The 22543-nt window shown below is 38.1% G+C and overlaps 1 protein-coding gene across 1 annotated transcript in view; it reads right to left on the reverse strand.

Annotated features, from left to right (window-relative positions):
• Nucleotides 1–22543, reverse strand: part of CUBN (cubilin) — a 277317-nt gene that overhangs the window by 230699 nt on the left and 24075 nt on the right. Inside the window, exons 11-18 of the mRNA XM_068562017.1 lie at nt 22070–22165; nt 20104–20222; nt 19483–19669; nt 18232–18344; nt 15474–15708; nt 11503–11684; nt 9488–9650; nt 8247–8434 (exon numbers count right to left, since the gene is read on the reverse strand). Of these exons, the coding sequence (XP_068418118.1) occupies nt 8247–8434; nt 9488–9650; nt 11503–11684; nt 15474–15708; nt 18232–18344; nt 19483–19669; nt 20104–20222; nt 22070–22165 (1283 nt within the window). The remainder of the gene's footprint in view (nt 1–8246; nt 8435–9487; nt 9651–11502; nt 11685–15473; nt 15709–18231; nt 18345–19482; nt 19670–20103; nt 20223–22069; nt 22166–22543) is intronic.

Here is a 22543-nt window from a genome sequence, read left to right on the forward strand (position 1 = left end):
CTAAGAAACTAACCGAATCTTTCTAGTCTCTGCCAAAACTCCAAATCCAATATGCTAAGAATGCAAACTACTGAACGTCTCACCATGTCCCCTTTTTTTCTGCCATCTCTAGAAAGACATTTCTTTGAACTAAAGTTAATTCCAACGTGTGCTTAACTGGAAAACAATGCTCCTCAAGCTACTCTGGTGAGTGTGCTTCCTGCAGCCACATTCCAGCTTCAGTCGTCAGAGGTCTTATTCTTTCTCTGCCATTTGGGTTTATATCCTTAAGAATTTTTCTGTGAATCACAGTCATGAGACTCTGACCAACACGTCCCCTTGAGGGTACCAAGTGTGCTCAGGCAGGCCAGAAGTCACAGCCCTCTCTCACCCAATCCCAAGGCTGGAGCTGAATAGCTTCACTGCCTAACAAAGAGCAAAAGGAAGTACTTTGTGAATTTGAATTCATCTAAAGACCTGTGGGGACGTGGGAGAGCTGTGCAGCACCCCGCCTCCCCTCCCCCCCAGATTCCAAGGGAAGACAGATCTTCAGTGTTCCGATTTACTGTGCTCTCCCACTTTCCCATTTTTTTAGCTCTTTCTTTAAAATCTTAGAGATTTTACCTGGTTTTGATATATAGCATTTTCTTTTTACTTTCTACATTGTCTTTCATTTCATTTTCTATTTCCTTCCTTAACCCAGTAATTATTTAGGAGAAAGTTTATAGATTTCCAAGAAGTTGGACATTTAAAATTTTTTATAATTTCTACTTGCATCGCATTGTAAAGAGATGTGCGTATAATATCTGCTTTGTGAATCTACCGGGATTGGCAAGAGGTCTAAAATATGATTAATTTGTCATTCAATGAGACTTGTAGAATGGGTACACATTCCCTAGATTTCAGAAGCCAAATTTAGTGTAATGTACTTCTCCCTATCTTATTAATTATAGTTATCAATCTTACTCTGCTGTTAATTTTTCTTTCCTCTTCTAAGAGGGAACAATTTCCCCAGAAGCCCTCCTGTTTCCCCACAAGGCTCCTCTCCTCCCCCTTCCCTTACTAGTCTCTCTTCTCTGCTCCCTTTTGACTTCCCCAGTTTTGGTGGGATGGGTCGAGGAGATCTGGTGGGGAGAACAATTCTGTTCATTTCCTTCCACATCCTATTTCAAGCACTGGCCTTAGCATCACATAAGCTTCTGAAATTATTATTCAGCCTAGTACTTGCATTCTCTGGGATTAAAAATTAAACTTTTATTCCTACCTTATGTGTCCTTCACTCAGAGTTCTGATGGCTTAAATCACTTATGAAATATTAATGAGAGGGGGTCTGCTTTTTATTCTGGAAAGATAGTTCTGTCACATTCATTGAACTATTCTCTACAATTTAAAAGCTCTCTTAGACAAAAACAGATGGATGAACAGTTGATCTATTCTTGCTATACTTATTCTTTTGTTACCAGCCATATCACGTCACCCATGGGTGACACACCTTTTTAGAAGTAGAAACTTTGAGACAGCCGTATAAATCCAAGAATTAATACATAAACGTTGCGTTTCTTGTTTTGAAAAAAAGAAAAAGAAAGATATGCTACACTGAGTATGGGCAATACCACAGTTATTATCCTGTGTAGTTTAATTTTATTCTCAAATAAATGTTCATGGAGCTTTCTTACTGAGCACAAAGTCTTTCCAAACCACACTATGCATGAAAGAGACACACTAGGCACTCACATCTTAATCTACATTTAAAGGACATAGTTACATGGCAACAAGACATCTGGAACTGCAAGATGAGAAGACTTGGGGTTCTTGGAAGTGCATCTATTCACACTCCAAAGAAAATGCCCTAATATCATTCTCCCACATTTCTCTAGAATTCCCTCTCTGTTCATCATCCTTTCTAAAATTTTGGGTGGTCTTCTCTCTCTCACAAATTAATAAATGGCAAAGTCACCCTCCCTCCAAACCAGCGATGTATCTGAAATACTATTCTTCTTCATTTTATTCCTTTGATTAAACGTGTCATTTTTAGGTATACCTTTTAAAAATAAAACCAGCATTTTGAGGAGCAATATAGTGAGTTGTAATAATGTCATTTGAATTTGGTTCCAGTATCACTTTCTTCCATAACCACTGTCTGAAGCATATGAAAAGAAGTGGATGTACTTTTTTTTAAAGGGCTTAGTTCACAAATCTTCCCAATAGATAGATATGATTAAAGGCCAGAAACTTTGATCTAAGTCAATATACACCTATCTAGAATCCTATGTAGGTACATCTAAATCCTGTTCCGACAGTAACTAAAGTTTGCCTTTTGTGACCTCAATTTCCTCATTTGTAAAATTAAGGATTTAGATTAAATGACCTCTGAGGCCCTCACTGATGCTAAAGATCTATAAATCAATTGACTGTATTCCTTTGAGATGGTCAAGGATATAACAGAAATGTCTATCCAATTATGCAAATCACTGTCATCACCTGTCCTTCTGATAACAGGGTTCTTTTATTTTTTTCCGTCAACAACCCTTGAGGGAAATTTGATCAAACTTTGTAGGTATGAGTGCACATCAGAATGTTGATACTTCAGTGGCCAACCATGAAAGGGTCTCATTGGATGATCTCTGAATTAAGCTCAAGGCAGGAGTGAGAAATTTGGCCTGAGAAAGCATTGCATTAGTACAGTGTTTTTAATTCTTCAAGCTTCTTTTATGATTTATTTCCTTGATTTATCCTTACAAAGTTTGGAGGAAACGGTAGGGCATCTTATAGAAGTAGGAACTCAAGTACCCAGATAAAGAATCATTCAAGGTTCTAGAGTCATCAGATGACTGAACTAAAATAAGAGCTTAGACAGAGTGTTGTGCGGAGATGGTGGAGCAGGAAGACCCAGAGCTCAGCCCCTCCCATGGGCACACCAAACGTACAACTATTTACAGAGCAACTATCCATAAGAACAACCTGAAGACCAGCAGAAAAGATCTTCCACAGCTATAAATAAGGAACCATAACGAGACAGGTAGGAGTGGCAGAGACGCTCTACAGTCAAGATCCATACCCCCAGGTAGGTGACCCACAAATAGGAGGACAATCATAATTGCAAAAGTTCTTCCCAGAGAGTGAGGGGTCCTAGTTCCACATCAAACTCCCCCAGCCCCAGGGGTCCTGCACTGGGAAGATGAGCCCCCAGAAAGTCTGGCTCTAAAGGCAGCAGGGTTTACATACATGAGAGACAGAGGGGCTATAGGAAACAGAGACTCCGCTCTGAAGGAAAGCACGCAAAATCTCACATGCTATGAGTCACAGTGCACAGGCAGTAATTTAAAAGGAGCCTGAGTCAGACCTACTGCTGATCTTGGAGAGCCTGCCAGAGAGCCAGGAAGCAACTGGGACTCCCTGTGGGGACACAGAGGTTGGTGGCACTCATTTTGGGGAGCTCCTTCTACCACAAAGACACTTGTGCTGGCAAGTGTCATTTTGGAGTTCTCCCTCTAGCCTGTTAGTGCCGGCGGCTCATCTGCCCACCAGTGGGCTGACTCCAGCATCAGCCCCCCAGCCCTGCAGCCAGCCACCCCAGGACCTGGTCACACCCACCAGCAGGCCAGCATCAGCCCCAGGACCCGCCCAGGCCATGTGGCCAGCCATGCCAGGTCCTAGCCCCACCCACCAGTGGGCCCAGCACCAGCCCCAGGATGCCCCAGGCCATGTGACCAGCCACACTGGGGCTTGGCAGTGGGCCACCAGTGGGTTGGCAGTACCTCAAGAGGCAGGCCTAACAGCCAACAGGATCAGGGGCCAGTCCCACCTGTCAGTGTGCCCACAGCAGTTGGCTCTGTCACAACAGAAGGGGCCACTCAGCCCACATGGGGGCACCCACAGAGCATAAGCTGTGTTAACCAGAGGCGAGTATGCAGCAGGGCCCCATAGGACATCTTCTACATAAGGCTGCTTCTCCAAGACTGGGAAATGTAACCTACCTACCTAATACATAAAAATAAACACAGAGAATTAGGCAAAATGAGGAGACAGAGGAATATGTTCCAAAGGAAGGAATAAGACAAATCCTCAGAAAAAGAACTAAATGTAGTGGAGACAAGCAATCTACTTGATAAAGAGTTCAGGGTAATGATCTTAAAAATATTCAATGAACTTTGAAAAAGAATGATGAACACAGTGCAAAGTTTAACAAAGAGTCAGAAAATACAGAGAAGATACCAAAAAGAGCTGAAGAATACAATAACTGAAATAAAAAATACACTCAAAGGAATCAATGAATCAGCAAACTTGGAAATCACCCAAGCTGAACAGAAAAAAGAAAAAAGAATTTTTAAGAACAAGGATAGTTCAAGTGACCTCTGGGACAACATCAAGTGTACTAACGTCCACATGAAAGGGGTCACAGAAGGAAAAGAGAGAGAGAAAGGGGCAGAGAACTTATTTAAAGAAATAATATCTGAAATATTCCCTAACCCGGGAAAGGAAACAGACATCCAGGTCCAGGAAGCACAGAGAGTATCAAACAAGATGAAACCAAAGAGGTATAAACCAAGACACACTGTAATTAAAACAGAAAAAAAATTAAATATAAAGAGAGAATATTAAAAGCAGCAAGAAAAAAGCAACTAGTTACATACATAGGAACTCCCATGAGACTATAAGCTGACTTTTCAGCAGAAACTTTTCAAGCCAGAAGGGAGAGTAACAATATCTTCAAAGTGATGAAAGGAAAATACATACAACCAAGAATACTCTATCTGGCAAGACTATTATTCAGATTTGAAGGAGAGATAGGGTTTTACAGACAAGCAAAAGCTAAAAGTGTTCAGCACCACTAAACCAGCTTCATAAGAAATGTTAAAGGGTATTCCATGTAAAGGGAAATGAAAAGAAATCTGGGGTAGCAATACTTAGATAAGACAAAATAGACTTTAAAACAAAGCCTGTAACAAGAGACAAAGAAGGGCATTACATGATAAAGGGATCAACCTGACAAGAAGATATAACAATTACAAGTATATAGGCACCCAACATAGGCACACCTAATACATAAAGCAAATATTAACAAACATAAAGGGAGAAATTGACAGTAACAATAAAAGTAGGGGACCTTAACACCCACTTATGTCAATGGACAGATTATCCAGATAAAAGATCAATAAGAAAACATTGGCCTTGAATGACACATTAGACCAGATAGATTATATAAAAGATTCCAACCAAAAGCTGCAGGATACACATTTTTCCAAGTGTACTTGGAACATTCTCCAGGACAGATCACATGCTAGGCCACAAAAAAAGTCTCAGTAAATTTAATAAGATTGAAATCATATCAAGTAACTTTTCTAACCACAGGAGTATGAGACTAGAAATCAACTACAGGAAAAAAAAAAAAAAAAAAAACCTTGCAAACAAATACAAACATCTACATCTTTGAGACTAAAAAATATGCTACTAAGCAACCAATGGGTCACTGAACAAATCAAGAGGAAATAAGAAAATACCTGGAGACAAATGAAAATGGAAACACAATGATCCAAAATTGTAGGACACAAAGCAAAAGCAGTTCTAAGAGGGAAGTTAACAGCGATACAAGCTTACCTCAGGAAATAAGAAAAATTTCAAATAAACAATCTAACTTTACACCTAAGGGAGCTAGAAAAAGAAGAACAAACAAATCCCAAAGTTAGTAGAAGGAAGAAATAAGTCATAAAGATCAGCGCATAAATAAATGAAATTCAGATTTAAAAAAAATAGATCTCCTGAAGACAATATTAGCAAACCAAATTCAACAATACATTAAAAGGATCACACACCATAATCAATTGGGATTTATCCCAGGGTTGCAGTGATGGTCCAATATCTGCAAAGTAATTGATGTGATATACCACATTAACACATTTAAGAATAAAAACTGTATGATCATCTCAATAGATGCAGAAAAGGTTTTAACAAAATTCAACATCCATTTATGATAAAACTTTCAACAAAGTGGCTATAGAGGGAAGATTCCTCAACATAGTAAAAGTCATATATGACAAACCTACAGTCAACATCATACTCAATGGTGAAAAGCTGAGGTCATTTCCTCTAAGATCAGAAATGGGACAAGGGTGTTCACTCTCTCCACTTTTATGCCACCTAATATTGGAAGTCCTAGCCACAGCAATCAGATAAGAAAAAGAAATAACAGGAATCCAAACTGGAAAGGAAGCAGTAAAACTGCTACTGTTTGCAGATGACATGATACTACATATAGAAAATACTAAAGACACCACCAAAAAACTCTAGAACTAATAATTGAATTCAGTAAATTTGCAGGATACAAAATTAATATACAGAAATCAGTTGGATTTCTATACACTAACAATGAACTATCAGAAAGAGAACTTAAGGAAACAATCCCATTTACAATTGCATCAAGAAGAATAAAATACCTAGGAATAAATCTAACTAAAGAAGTAAAAGACATACTCTGAAAACTATAAGATATTGATGAAAGAAACTGAAGATGACAAAAACAAATGGAAAGATATCTGTGCTCATGAATTGGAAGAATTAGTATTGTTAAGATGACCATTCTACCCAAGACAATCTACAGATTCAATACAATCCCTATCAAAACACCAATGGCATTTTTTACAGAACTAGAACAAATAATTCTAAAATTTGTACGGAAACACAAAAGACCATGAATAGCCAAAATAATCTTGAGAAAGAAGAACAAAACTAGGTGTATCACACTCCATGGATTCAAATTATACTACAAAGCTATAGTAATCAAAACAGTATGGTACTGGCACAAAAACAGACAAGAGAGTCCAGAAATAAAGCCATACTTATATTGGTCAACTAGTCTATGACAAGGAGGCAAGACAATGGAGAAAAGACAGTGTCTTCAATAAGTGGTGTTGGGAAAACTGGACAGCTACATGTAAAAGAATGAAATTAGAACATTCCCTAACACCATACACAAAAATAGACTCAAAATCCTGGTGCATAGTAAGTACTCTCTAAGTGTGAGCTATTTTTACTATTCTCAAAGTAAAAAAACAGATGTTGGAAACTTAGTTTTTATTTATATAAAAATATCTAAAATTGCTTCATAATGAAAAACTTTAATGAACTTTATGAGGGACTTTAGAAAACATAAACTGAATGAATATACACATTTACTTTATCATCTGAGTTTAAAACTTCTAGATTAAAAAAATATATTATTGTGGTAGCATGGTCAATGCACTTCTCCATTATTGAGCTAGGTTCAGATCTTATGCTAAAATTCTATGCTTCCTGTCTCTACATGTGAAGGAGGGAAGAGGGCAAGAGGTTACATGGGTTTTTCCTGGAAGAATGAATTGGTCTAACTTAACATGAGCAAACAAAATTGCCAATGCCTCTCTGAGTTTATACAAAATGACTGCACCCAACAAAAAGTATTTTGTTTCTCTTGCTCAACACTTTAATTTGTGGCTTGACCAATAGTTAAACAAATGAAATACCAGGGGAGGCAGACAAAAACTGCCTTTTTGTCTCAGATATTCTTCTTATTACAGCCACTACACACATTTAAATTGAAGTTTTCTGTGGGACAGCAAGCAGAACTGATGAAGGAAAAAAAAATCCCTAAACTCTAAAACAACGGTTATTCAATGCTTTAACTTAACTCTCTGCCACTGACTAGCTAGCTCACCCGGGCAAATCCTTTTACTTCTCTGGGGTGAGTTCCCTCACATATAAAACAATCTCTGGACAATCTCTGAAATCTGGACTATCTCTGAAATCTGTATCCTATTAGTAAATGCTATTAGTCTTACTCATTTGTATTCACCTTAGTTATTAAGGGCCTATTATTAGGACTCAGTTTAATAGCTTGTAATTTAGCATTATTATGAGCTTCTAGCCTCAGCTTTCATTTTTGTCCTTTGTTATTCTATTACCAATCTCCTGTTTCACCATCTGTAGATCTATTTTTGGCAAATTCTTTCATATTCTCTAGAACAGGTGTTCTCAGACTCTAGCCTGCTTCAGAATCAACGGGGCAGGGAGGAGGAGGGGAGGATCTGTTAAAACACAGATTGCTGAGCCTGTGCCCTAAAGGTTCTGATTCAGTAGGTCTGGGAGAGGGCACAGAATTACACTACCTACATCCAGATCATCCAGGTGATCTGGATGCTGCAGACCCAGCAATCATTTGAAGATCTCTGCTCTACAGAATAGGAAAAATGTTGATAACCATCATCTGAGGGCCACTAAGTAGCAAAAGTTACCTCAATGTAACTCTGAGAACAGCCACTCTGGCCTTCCAGCTCCACGTGGGTAAAGTTGACTTGGACTTGCTCTCCCAGCGGCTGCCTTATGGTATAGATGCACTGTCTGTTGTGTGTGAAAGGTCCGGACAAGTCAGCAGAGAGAAGACCCTCTGGGTCTGTGTAGTTCCCTCCACACTGCAGACTCACTGAAGAGAGCACAGAAGAGAAGGGAAAGGTCACGTGGATGGCCATTCCTCCAGCTCCCAGGCATGAGATACAATTTTTTAAAATTATACACATACAAACCATCACACACCCGCTCTATTCACCCTCTACAGGCTTATGCCTTTCGTTACAAGAGTTTTCAGCTTGACACGCATTTGTGGGACGTCCACGTAGTGCCTAAAGAAATAGCTGTAGAAATGTGTGATCTAACTACCAATCTGACATCCTTTTCGACAAATTGCTTTTTAAATGCATTTATGCTCTCCTTCATTCCAAAGAGATCTGAGGCAGTTTATAAAATACATGTAACAAAATAAAATATATGACTAGAAAAATGAATCAGATTAAAGGAATAATGAATACAGAATAGCAAGATGCAGTCAGGGGAAAGTTAATACGCAGAGAAAACAGGTATGACTACACAAATTACAGAAGGTCGGCTGCAGATTCACCCTGCAGCCAAAATAAATGGAGAAAGAAGACTAGTGAAAAAATGTTATTGTTATTTTTCCTGATATTGAGACTTAAAAAGTGTTTTTCCTGTGAATTCTCATCAGGGCACAATGATGTATGTTGAGAACAAAATCCGCTACAGCCCTAAAATAAAAATCACAGAGCATTTCATTGTTTTTTGTTCGTTTGTTGGGTTATTTTAAGGTATCAATGCAAGTTAAAGGCATGATAGCTATAAAATCTGACACCTCAAGATAGATTGCGTTTCTCTCCTATCTCTCTCAACAAAACACTGAATAACCCTTAGGGAACTGATGTCTGAATTATTTAATTTTAGGGACCTCACACATATCTACCATAACGTGGACCCCAGAATTTAGGGACCAAGGGATATTATAGCATTAATAATAGAACCCTGGGAAGAAAAAGAAAAAAATTTGGAACAATGAGAGAAATACTTATAAATACACATTATCAGTGTATGTCAGTCATCTGCAGCCTCACATTAAAATACAAGGCAGCTATAAGCATAGCACTGTCCTTCATATTCATATTAAGCTCCCAGTTACCAAGTTACTTACAAGGTGATGTTAAGTAGGTGATATGAAACCCTTGGTCATTAATCTGGTTGTCGGAATGGAAATGAATCCTGGCAAAGGGACCTGTAGTCTGGAGTGGTGGGACAGACAGAGAGGTGCAGAATTTCCCAAGAACTGGGTCCTGATGCAAAGGACCATCTCGGATCTAAAACAAGAGAAGGGATCATTAAGTTCAAAGTGGTCAGATTTTAACAAACCCAGTCGTTTTGTACAGTAACGTCAGAAAACCCATCTTTACAAGTGGGAGGCTCTCCTGTCACCTATGTATCTATCACATGCTTGGGGTTCAGGAAAGGGTAATCTCCTCCCACCCATCCCTGATGCCTTCCGTTCTCTCTGAATTTTAACTCTGAGGCTGGATGTACACTTTGAATGTTTCTCGATACTTCCTTTCCCAGGTTCCCCCCGCCCCAGATGTTTGTTTTGGAATGATACATTCCTAATGATCTAGAAGAAGAAATGAATATATGCAAAGAAAACAGAAGAAGGAATGACAGCAATGTCACTGATGCACAGCTTGGTCTAAACACTCATGAGGATCAGAAGCGGAAAGGAAGTAAGGTTAGATTAGATACAACATGAAAACAGTTTTATGAATTTAAAAAGCGAAACTTTGATAGTAATTAAGTACTGCAATAATCACGATGTGACCTTAGAAAACCTTTTTAATTGTTGGGTTTTAATCTCTTAAATAATTGTGCCAACCACTCTATGATTCTATTGTAACTGCAAATTCTGTACTGCATAGAACACCAAGGTACCAATGAACTAATAATATTTTAATATGGCCAATTTTGTCCACTCAAATTAATTGTTCTATTAGAAGCAAAGTTATAGGGCAGCATGACTTTATTCCTGTAATTTAACTAGCTCCTTGAAATATTCTTGAGATGAGAGGCATTTCAATATTATTGGAATGATTGGTTCTTTCCATTATACATACCCAGGAATTAATACGTAGGAATGAAAAAAATGCCTCTAATTTTAATATGATAGAATATACTGAAATTAATTTCAAGAAAATTCACATTACTGTGAACATTTAAAGGATTATCTTCCTGATATTTTCCAGAGAGGAAGATTTTCCAGTCATTCCCAAAGGTTTCAAATCCATTACACCTGTTAAATTACTAATGACTTTAACTTGTGGACATTTCTGTTTGACGGCCGTACCCTTCCATCCTTTATGAATAATTCCATAGCACTCCATTCTTCTCTAATAGACTCGGGAATGCATATTGTCTTTTATCACTACTGCAAGGGGTACTGCGATTTATGATGATAAACAAGACAGGAACGACATACGAACTCAATCTTCTCAATGATATTTTCAGTCTGCAAATGGAGAGCAGCATTTTTGATAGACCTACATGCTTATGGCATTTGAATATAACAGTCTTTTTTCCTCTTCCACATTTTAATTTTTTACTAATGATAAACTGGGGGGTGGGGGGCAGAGGGTGACTCCACTCTTCCCAGTGACGATTATCAATACATCCGGCGAGGCACACCCTTTAGCACTCCATTTCAACACAATCGCTATTAAGTTGTTTTTCTTCATGGAACACTATAGGCAACTTGTGAAACACCTTGTCAGTTTACGACAGACAACTGAAGATCTGAGTCTGCTTTGGAGAAGACAGCCATTCCTGGGTGCTGATTTCGTAAATTCTGCTGTTCCCATGGTAGGAGACTGGGCTTCCAGGAAATGACAGGGGAAGGCAGGGCAGTCTGCTTCCCAGATTTAAATGGAACCCAGAAGAAGCAACAAGCTGGAACAGTTAAGAATAGGGAGTTAGCGGGAACTCCCCGGCAGTCCAGTGGTTAGAACTCCGCGCTTTCACTGCCGAGGGAATAAGGATTTGGCGTCGGGCTGCCTCTTGAAGAATACATCTAACTGTTGCTAATAAACTGTGGTCATCCAAGGGCAGCACCAATCGTAGTTCCCTGAGTTCTAATCACATCATGATAAATTCTATCTAAATACAATTGTTTACCTCAAGATAATCTTTGCTGCAGTCATCGTGGTGCTCCAGGCTCAAGGTCCCAAAGGTAAATGTTATCAGGAGACCAGGACTAGTTATCACTTTCCAGACACAATCTCTTCCTGGGGGGTACCTTCCAGGATATCCCGGAGACTTAATAGAACCATAAGTTCCAGTCAGTATACCTCCACACTCTGAAATAAGAGGAAAAAATAACTTTACATTTGCATACAAGTTATAATTCACATAGAATTATCATAGCCTTTACTGTAAGAAGAAAAGCTTTGTTTAAATAACTATGTGCAGTTTTGGACACCCTCATAAGTTAAGCAAGACTTTCTACTTTCCAGTTTGATAAAGTTATAAATCCAGGAGTACCGACTGATAAATAAATGAATCACCCATGCAACGGGCTCTGTGCTTATTAGCCATCTCATGGTGACATGATTTAAAATGCAGTGCTGAACTGTCTGAAAGATGAATAATGGATGACAGATTTATTTTTTCACTTTGAAGATTAATTTCTGTACATTAACTCTCTTTTTTTATTGAAGTATAGCTGATTTACAATGTTGTGTTAGTTTCAGGTATACAGCAAAGTGATTCAGAATATATGAATATATATTCTCCTTCAGACTCTTTTCCATTGTTAAGGTATTACAGGATACTGCGTATAGTTCCCTGTGCTCTACAGTAAATCCTTGTTGTTTATCAGTTATATATACAGTGGTGTGTACCTGTTAATCCCAAACTCCTAATTTATCCCTCATTGTACATTAACTCTTAAAAAGTTCTGGAACTTCTGTCAGCCCCTATGCCTTTCAACAAACCAGAAAATTTTATACATTAGAATAGTTAAGTGTGACATAATGTTCATTTGAGAAGGTTTCTTAACACTGTGATATAGTTATACCATTCATTTTATAAATGAAGAAATTCAAATGCCTATGGGTGGTTGAGCCACTTTCCCAGGGATGGGGTGAGGGGAGGATAGGGCCAGGCTTTCTGACACCCACTGCACCACCACCTCCCTACACCCCGCCAGCCCCCTAAAGCTGCATATCATCTGGGGCGGCTACTGTATGCTACTGCAAAAGAGAAAAACAGAAATCTAGATATACTGGACTGCAGTAAATATAAATTAGGAAAAAAATAAAATGAAGTGACATTTTAGATGTGCAGGTTATGATATTTACATAGCTATGCAGGTTATTCAAAACAAGTTTTGCTACCAAGGCGAAAAGTAAAACAAATTTAGTTACATGATTCTCACTATTCCTAATGAGAAAACATCTCAGCTGCTCAGAGGAAGAAAAGGTTTTTAAAACTTAGTACTTAAAAAAATTATCATATGGGTAAAAAAAATTAAAATACCATAAGCAAAGTAAAGTGTTAATGGCAAACTGGGAAAAATGTAGTATATAATACAAAGAGTTAATATCTCTAAAATACGAAGAGCTTCTAAAAAGAAGAGATATAAACAAAGAGTTCACCACAAAGTGAAAAGTACCTCCTGATGTAATTACTTTTGCAAAAACAAAACAAAACTGAATATGATCAGACTCTCTCTGTGTGCATTTCTCAAAGTGCAGTGCAGGGCAGCGGGGCCCAAACAGTAGCAATACTCTTGCTGGGTGAAAGAAACAGAACTCAGAATTTGGGGCTACTAAAGTGGCTGGGATTTTGGAGCCGAGTATTATACAGAAAGCAGCTGCATGAAAATAGTACCAAAAAAAATTTACACGAGTGTCCTTGGGTCCTTAGCTGAATGCTAAGCTGTGCACACACAGGGGAAGACGGCAGACTTACAGAGACTAGGAGACAAAGCCAAAACCTTTGTGTGTAATTTGAGTCCCAGGAGAAGAGGGAGGAAGAAATGACAGAAGCAGAGAAGAAAACCATACGATCATCTCAAAAGACTTAGAAAAAGTATTTAATGTTTCAACATCCATTCATAATAAAAATTCTCGGCAAGCTAGGAATAAAAGGTGTCATGGTTTAAAAATGTTCATAAATTCTTTGGCACTTTTCCCATTGAGAGATGGGATCTACGTCTCTTCCTCTTGAATCTGGGTTGGCTTGTGACTGCTTCAACAAATTTTTTTCTTTTTGTTTTTTGGCCACACTGCACAGCTTGCGGGATCTTAGTTCCCTGACCAGGAATTGAAACAACGCCCTCAGCAGTGAAAACGCGGACTCTTAGCCACTGGACCGCCAGGTAATTCCCGTGACTGCTTCAAGCAATTAAAAACATGGCAGAAATAACACAATATGACCGCTAAGGATAGGTCAATAAAAGCTATGCAGTCCCTGCCTGGTTCTGTTGTAACGCTTGCTCTGAGAGAAGCCAACTGCCGTGAAAGAAGTTCCACTACTCTAAGACCACCATAGCAGAGGGGCTACATGTAGGCACTCAAGTCAACAGCCTGGCTGACTTCTCATCCAGAGGCCAGCCTCAGTTGTTAGCCCTATGAGTGAGTCATCTTGGATTTCCAGCCTCATTGAGCCTTTAGATGACTACAGTCCCAGCCAATATCTCATTGTAACTGCTTAAGAGATCAAGTGATAAGTGTTGTGCTGGGACCCTTCCAAGTTCCTGGTCCACAAAATCAGAAACATAAGAAAATGATGAATGCTCTACAACACTAAATTTGTGGGTAATTTGTTATCCAGCGATAATAATTCAGAGTGAACTTCCTTAATGTCATAAAAGTTCTTTACAAAAACTTCCGGCTAAAACATTACATTTAAAGGTGAAATATTGAACATTCCCCCATGAGGTTGGTAACAAGACAATGATATCCACTCCCTCACTTTTAATTCAGCATTATATTAGATGTCCTAGCCAAGAAAATAAATAAGTCAAGGAATAACAGTTAACAAAGATTGGCAAGGAAGTTGGAAAACAGATAACATATTCGCAGGTAACATCACTGTGTATGTAGAAAATTCCAAAAGACTCTACCAAAGAAAATGATTAGAATTGATGAATGAATTTAGCAATATGGCTGGATTCAAAACAAAGTATTTTAAAATATTTATACATAGAATACTTCTATATATTAACAAAAAATGAAAAATAAAATTTTAGGAAAATAATATCATTGAACATAGCATAAAACATCAACTAGCTAGGGAAAATATTAGTAAAAGCAGTGGAATGCTTAAGCACTGAAGTCTATAAACCATCGCTAAATTAGAAGAGAACTAAGTAAGTACAGACAGTCTATGTTTATGGATTGTCAGGGTCAACGTTTTTAAGAGGTCATTTCTTCCCAAATTGATTATAGAGTCAATACAATGCCAACAAAATCCCAGTAGATTGTTGGGGGACGTTAACAGGTTGATTCTAAAATTTATATGGAAATGTAAAGGATCTAGCTTATTTTAAAAGAACAAAGTTAGAGGTTTTACACTACCAGATTTCAAGCGTCAGTACGAAGCCAATGTGGCACAGGATAGATAAATAAGCCAACAGAAAAGATGAGGAATTCCAGAAATAGATCCACGGATTTATTGATGGGCGAACCGGAGGTTCAGTGTGTGGTTCTCCCTACTTTTTTATATGCTTAAAAAATTCATAGTAAAAAAGTTTAAAAAAGAGTACCCAAACCCAAATAACAACAGAAGGAACAAATCATCATGTGACATTAAGATAAAAAATACTAAGTGAAGGAAGAGACAATGTCCCCAACGCCCCACAGTATGTACTAGCAGGGGCTATAAAGATGCCGTTCAGTAGTTTCACAAGGGCTGCTTAAAGACACATGTTTTTTAGACTCTTTCAATTCATCTAAATTGTATTATCTCTGAACACAAAATGAAAGTCCAGTTCAGTTTAGATTTACTTGATTTTAAAATAATTATAAAAATCATATATCATTAGATCTCAAAACAGCTAACGTATCCAAAAATCTAATACTGATCAAGAAAATTTAATAACCTCAAGAATTTGCTTTATTTCTCTCCATGTTTACACTTACCTGGTGGCTGTGTTTCCCATCTTACTGTAAAGCCTCTCTCATTTCTTAAATGTTCAGAATAGAAATGAAAATAGAGGGTGTTGTCACTACTGAGGAGTTCGTGATGGGGGATGGAGCCACAGAACCTTCCAAGCGGAAATGCCACGGAGGAATCCCCATCATGAATCTGAAGAAACTCGTGTGGACAATTGTTCACTGATTCTAATTGGAAAAAAGTGAAAGTGATCCGCAGCACCTAAAAATATAAAGGTCACAAGACACTATTTTTCATTTCTATGTTAATTCTAAAGTATTTCTCCTACTAGTTGGAAGCATTTATATTGAGTCCCTTTCAAGAGATGGATCTATAATTTCCTAAGTATTCACAAAGACATATGACAATTCTATATATTAAATGACTTGTGTTAAAAATTGCTTAGACCTAACCAGCTAATATCAAAAATATTAATATTAATGAAATAGATTTTTAACAACTTTATTGAGGTATAACTGATATAGAAAGAACTGCACATATTTAATGTGTACAGTTTGACAAGTCTGGACATATGTAAACACCTGTGACACCAGCACCACAGTCAATGTGATAGACATAACCAACACCTTCCAGTTTCCTTCTCTCTCTCTCTCTCTCGGTGGTAAGAACACAACATGAGATCTATCCTCTTACATCTTGAAGTGCACAATGCTGTATTGTTACCTCGAGGCACCATGTTGTACAGCAGATCTCTGGAACTTATTCACTTACTGTAACTGAAACTTTATACCCATTGAGTTGTTATTCAATGGGTTAATGAAGTAGATTTCAGTAAACTGTCAACTTCATTAAACAAAGGCACTCCAAATGTATAACTAACAGTGCTTCCAAATCAGTAAAATATAACATTTAAACATCTACCTTGAATTAAATTTAACTGACTAATAACCTGTAGCGTGTAGCATTCCCACAGTTCATCAGTGACCCCCAGAGATGCTGATTCCTCAGGGGTCTCTGAACCTCTCAACTGATGCCCAGCCTGGATGGACGACCTCGGGTGTAGACAGTAGACATGGCGTAGGCAAGTGTAAAGTGTGCTAGTCTTTGGTGGTTGTATGTCATTGACAGATGAGTAATACCAAGAGTAGACATCACGGGAAAGGTACCATGAAAAGTTCTGAGTATGCAAGCAGGTGAGAATAAACATACAAATGTGTCTTCAAGTTAAAATATTAGAATGTGCAGACTTAAATATAGTAATAAATTAATGGAACATAAAAGATTTTGTGCTGACAACCTCATTTAAAAAAGCCAAACTACCAAAAGGAGGCTGTTGAATCTAATTTATGATCTAAAACCACAACAGCATTCAATTCATGAAAAAGGGGATCAGGATATTTTTGAAATTCTGTGCTAGGGTATTTTTAAGATTTGTTACTCAACATTACGTCATTTTTGTCCTTGAAGCAATTTCAATGAAAATCAAATAAATGTTTATGAATTGAACTACCCTTATTTCAATATTACATAAACTGTATTATGTAAACTGTGATGGGGATAAGAAGATATAAAAATCACAATAATCAAGAAAAACAGCATGAAGCTTTTTACAAATTCACAATAAATGCATTAACATTTTTTCACAAAATGATTTTTTCTTGAAAGAAAGATGTTTTCAATGTCAGGAAACAGAATTCATGAAAACTAAATGGAAGGAAGGAAATTCACATAACATACCCACTGGGAGACTGATTTTGGAGTTTATTCTATTGTGGGGTCACCAGGCCCCAAAGAATCCTTGCTCCTCAAGGGAAAAAATATTTCTGACCTTGTACAATGACCTCTGTAACATTAGCTTGCTGGGAAAAATTAATAGGATTTCAAGGGAAAGCCTTAGCTATTCACACATACAACTTTATTTTAATGAGTCCATGTGTTGGTTGAGAAATAAATATTTGGAAAAGTCTGAGTAATTAATGTTGGGGATAAAAGCAGTAAAATCCTTGGGCTTGGATCTTAATCTGAAGGGTGTTTGCACAGCAGTTCCATCACTGGAGTCGAATGGCCTGGGTTCAAGTCCCTGCAGGCCACTTACAGACCACGCGCCCCTGGACAGATTTCTCAGCTGCTCAAGTGTAAAATGAGGATAAGAATTCTTATCTTTCAGGGTTATGAAAGTTAAACTGCAATGATTAAATGTATGTGAAGCAATTAGCATAGCACATTGACACAAGCAACGCCACAGAGAAGACTTGGATAAGGAAACCACCTTAATAGCAGTCCCCATTCTGGCATAATAATCAACATAACACTGAGTGAACGCTACCGTCTTGGTAACACTATGACTGTACAAATTACTGGCTTGCTGTCGGCCAACCCATGTAGCATCCGTAGTGGACAAAGCATGGACTTTGAAAGACAAACTTGGCTTTGAAATCCAACTAGTCCAATTACCAGCTAAAGAATGTTTTTAAAAAATTACTTATCTTCTCATAGTTTCCATTATTTCATCTATAAAATGAGGATACTAGTACTTTAATTCAAAGAATTAGTATAAAGTTTTGAGAAAGGTATGCAAAATACTCAGCCCAATGCCTGATACTTAGAAAGTCCTCAATATAAGGTATGACGATAGTTATAGATAATTAGTATATATATAGTACAGATAATTCAACTATCATATAGTTGAATTATCATTATGTGTATTTTATGTAATATATACACATACTACATGTTCGTACATATAAATGAAGTGTACACTTGGATGGGAGATACTGTATTTACCTTTCCCTCTTCAGTTCGGATAACCCAGAAGCAGTTAACGTCATGAACATAACCAACATCAGGGCTCATGTAGCTGAAGCTTCCATTCATCCCTGAGAGGGACCCACCACAAACTGCAAAGGAAAAGAAGACGAGCTGTGCTTTTCAGACACTCTGAAAAGGCTCGCCCTGCTGCCGAAGCTTTTAGAGAACTCTGAGTAATTCTCGTTGGAGACAAAAGCCCTGCCATTCTTTCTTCTCCCCTGTCTCCCTTCAACATCCACCCAAATCCCACCTCGTGTTCAAAGCCCAGCTGATGTCTCCTCATCTCCGCCTGAATTTCCCTGCCTCTTGGGGTTTTCTCCGGCACCCATTCCCTCTGTCTCTGAGACACCTGACACAGTTTAATTCTTATCTTTAGCTCCCGTCTCTCCTCTGTCGTTGTGTATCGTCTTGTCTCCTCAGCTGGAAAATAAGCTGATAATAGGTGGAGACTATTTTATTTTCTGTTTCCTTATTTCTCCACAGGGTCTACTAGAGTTGTAAACACACAGCAGTCTCAATAAATGTGCCGATTCAGAATCAGGAGGAATGAGGGAGGGGTGGAGCGGTCAGAAGAGGTTTACGGAGGAGGCTGAATAAGAAGTACTCCTGAGGGACAGATACATTTGGATGGGAAGCAAAGAAGGAATTTGGAGAGGTTTGGGGAGAGAAATTTCCCAAATAAAGGAACACAGCCGAAATGCGGTGGCATATGGGGTCAAGAGAGAAGGAAATCTGTCTGGTTTGAAAGGGCGTACTTTTAGGGAACTAGTGAAAAATAAGGTTAGATGGATAGGGTGAGGCCTGGTTATAGAGGATGATTGAAAAACAGTCCCAAACTTTATTTAACAGACAAAAGGGAGGCACTGTATATTTGAGAGCAGGAGAGTGACATGATTACGTGTAATGTTCCTGGGAAATGAAATGGCTGCTATAGAGAAAACTCTCTCTTAGAAAACAACAATACCTTTAGCATATTTTGTTTTCAAAATGGACATAATGAAAGTGGCAAATATGGATTTAATTTTTCCTTTGATGAAAAAGTTTTTATGGCTTGAATTGAAATATATATCTACCTTGTGAATTTCACACCATTTCTGCAAGGAAAGACTTAGTTCTAAGCCTTGAGCAACTGAACAAGAAAGCAGGTTCAAAATCTGTAGCAGGACTCACTCAAGGATGATACTTCTAACCTGTGAGCATCTGTGGTACAAGAAATGCTGAGCGTACCTTGCTGGGGAATCTGACAGAGAAATCCAGTCCAGAAACGTGTGCATTCACAACTGAAAGCATTAATGCCATCAACACAGGTTCCCCCATTCAGACAGGGGTTGCTCAGACACTCATTGATGTTTTCTGTGCAGTTGATACCTGTCCAACCCGATTCACAATTACAAAGATACCCAGAGACTGTTTCCTAAGGGAAGAAGAAACATAATGTCATAGAACAAAGGGACAGACAATAAACTGGAACCAACCCAAATAATAAAGAACAGCAGTGCTATGTATTCTGTGTAGAAGGTGTCAAACCATAAGCATCTTCCAATAGCCTAACTTGTACCGATGCATTTCAATGGTAATTGCAAAGTATAAGAAATCAGATGTATTTGGGTCAAACTGCAGGCTTTGTTTTACCGCTTTGTAAATCACTGAGAGAAAAAATGAACTCATTGGTTTTTCCTGGGAACTAAAGTTAGTACCTACCTTTTATCTGAAAGTTATTGACAGTTGTTTATCTTAAGTTTGAATCATTACCTTAAAATCTGTAAATCATAGAAAACATATTTCTCAGAAGTGAAACTACAATTATTCTCCAGTACTCAGTTTCCCCAGGAAGAGGAAAGGACTCACTTTGCACTGTCCATGTAAACAGGGGTGACTCAGGCAAATGCTGCTGAGCTGCGCACATCCATGTGGCCCATAACCGCTTCCAGTATATCCCGGGAGACAGGTGCAGACCGGTAGGGAACCTGGTTAGAAATACAAATGGATGCGTAAATACAGGTCCCCTCCATTCTGACCCAGTAACAAAACTCAGGCTCTGTCGTCTAAACAAGGAATCGTCAAAGTCTACACATCCCCAGGGGCAGACAAGGCAAGGTATGAGGAGAAAATATTAGAATCTTTTTTTTTCTAGTTTTTATCTTAAGAATAAGAAAGACATGACACATCTGCAATATTTATTTGCAGGTTGACACTGGTGCTGTCAGCCTGTATGTCATGGTCCTGAGTTGTGTACAAATGTGAGGCATGACAAGGAAAAGGGGAGTTTCTTATCATGGAGGGGTTGACGGCAGGAAAGAGCATTCCTCTGAGGACGGTATCTGTTGCAAGCACTGTACACATACTGACTAACTTAACCCTCTCAAGAGCCCTATAAATAGGTACTATTGTAATTTCCATTTACAGATGAAGACAAAGCACAGAGAGATGAAGTGCCTTTCATCAGGGACACACAGCTAGAACATGGTGGAGCCCAGGGAAAAGTAAAATCCAGTCTTCTTCTAGAATTCATGCTCCTAACCACTTCAGTAGGCTGTTAATCATTTAAAAAACACTTAAAGAGTTATACACATATATACATGCATATATATACACACATATTCTTTCATATATGTGATATGACAAGTTAGCAAAAATAAAAGTGGTATTTTGAAATAACGAGAGATATGATACGTTATTCAATAAATGGAGTTGGGGCCACCTATTTGGACAAAAATATCAAATTAGACCTCTATTTGATGCTATAGATAAAAACAAATCTTTAAAAGACCAAAGATTTTAATATTAAAAATTAATGAGAGTACATGTACTTGACTATTTTTAAAGAGTTTGGTAGGGAAGACCAAATTACCAGAGGAAAAACCCTAAAAGAAAACATTTACCTTTTGGACTACATAAAAATTTTAAACTTCTATATAGAAAATACAACCAAAAAATTGAAATAAAAACAACATCCAGGAAAATTACATGTAAAATATAAGACAGGTAATGAGATAATATCCTCATAGTACCTAATGAAATTTTACAAATCAGTAAGAAAGCAGATGAACAAAGGACATGAAAAAACTTTTTAAATGGCCAGTAACTGTCTAAAAAGTATTCATTATGAATTATTAGTAATCAGAAAGTTTTTTGATTTAATCAAAATTAAAATAATGAGAAGGCAATTTTTGCCTATAAAATTGACCAAAACAAAAAATAGCAATAGTACCCTTTATTGTCAAGGGTGGGGTAAATGTATATTTTCACACACTGTTAATGAGCATATAAATTGATATATTTTCTGGGAGAAAATTTAGTAATATGTATGTATTTTTTAAATTGTAGGAGGTGAAGCTTCTTTTACGCAGCACAGCAGACCCTGTTGGTTTTCACCCTAGATCCATTTGCCCCTCCTTAGTAGTGAACTCCTTATTTTAACTGGGGGCATGGGCACCTGAAATAAAGATTACATTTCCCAGCTTCCCTTGCAGCCAGGCTCAGTGCAGCCAAAGGCCCAGAAAGGGGAGTCCTTAAAGAGAGCTGACAGGTCCTCCTTCCTCCTTTTCTCCTTCCTGCTGGAATACAGTCATGCATCTATCAGCTGGCTTAATTATCTTGGGAAATAATTGCAAAAATTAGAGCAGATAATAAAAGAGCATAGCCTATTGCATTTTAAAAAATCCAAATGTATAGTTTTATAACATGGATTAATTTTTGGTTTGAAGACCAAAGTAAGAATTTTGAAAATAGAGGATTTTGATTCTAAAATGTTGATTTGCTTTAGAAGGTCATATTACAATACCCCAAACCAGAGGGAGAGATGAGTCATTACCCAGAACCGAGGAGCATGACGCGAGTGGGTGGCAGCCTCCGTTATTGACCGAGCAGAGGTCTATGAGGGTGCAGACTCTTCCATCGCCCTGGTACCCTGATCACAGCAAGAGCAGGGGCATGAAAAACAACGTCAGGAATATGCAAGAAGAAGAATCCCAATCTGAGAATCAAATATCACAGGAACCAGACCAACCAGAGATCTTCCACCATCAAAACAGAAAATGTAAATGTAATGTGTCATAAATAAAATTCCATAGTTAAGAAAATGGACAGGGACTTCCCTGGTGGCGCAATGGATAAGACTCAACGCTCCCAATACAAGGGGCCTGGGTTCAATCCCTGGTCAGGGAACTAGATACTGCATACATGTCACAACTAAGAGTTCACAACACATGACTAAGGAGCCCGCATGCCACACTAAGAAGCTGGCGAGCCGCAACTAAGGAGCCCACCTGCCGCTACTAAGGAGCCC

This window comes from Eschrichtius robustus, chromosome 1 (assembly GCF_028021215.1).
Source record: "Eschrichtius robustus isolate mEscRob2 chromosome 1, mEscRob2.pri, whole genome shotgun sequence".
NCBI classification, from domain to species: domain Eukaryota; kingdom Metazoa; phylum Chordata; class Mammalia; order Artiodactyla; family Eschrichtiidae; genus Eschrichtius; species Eschrichtius robustus.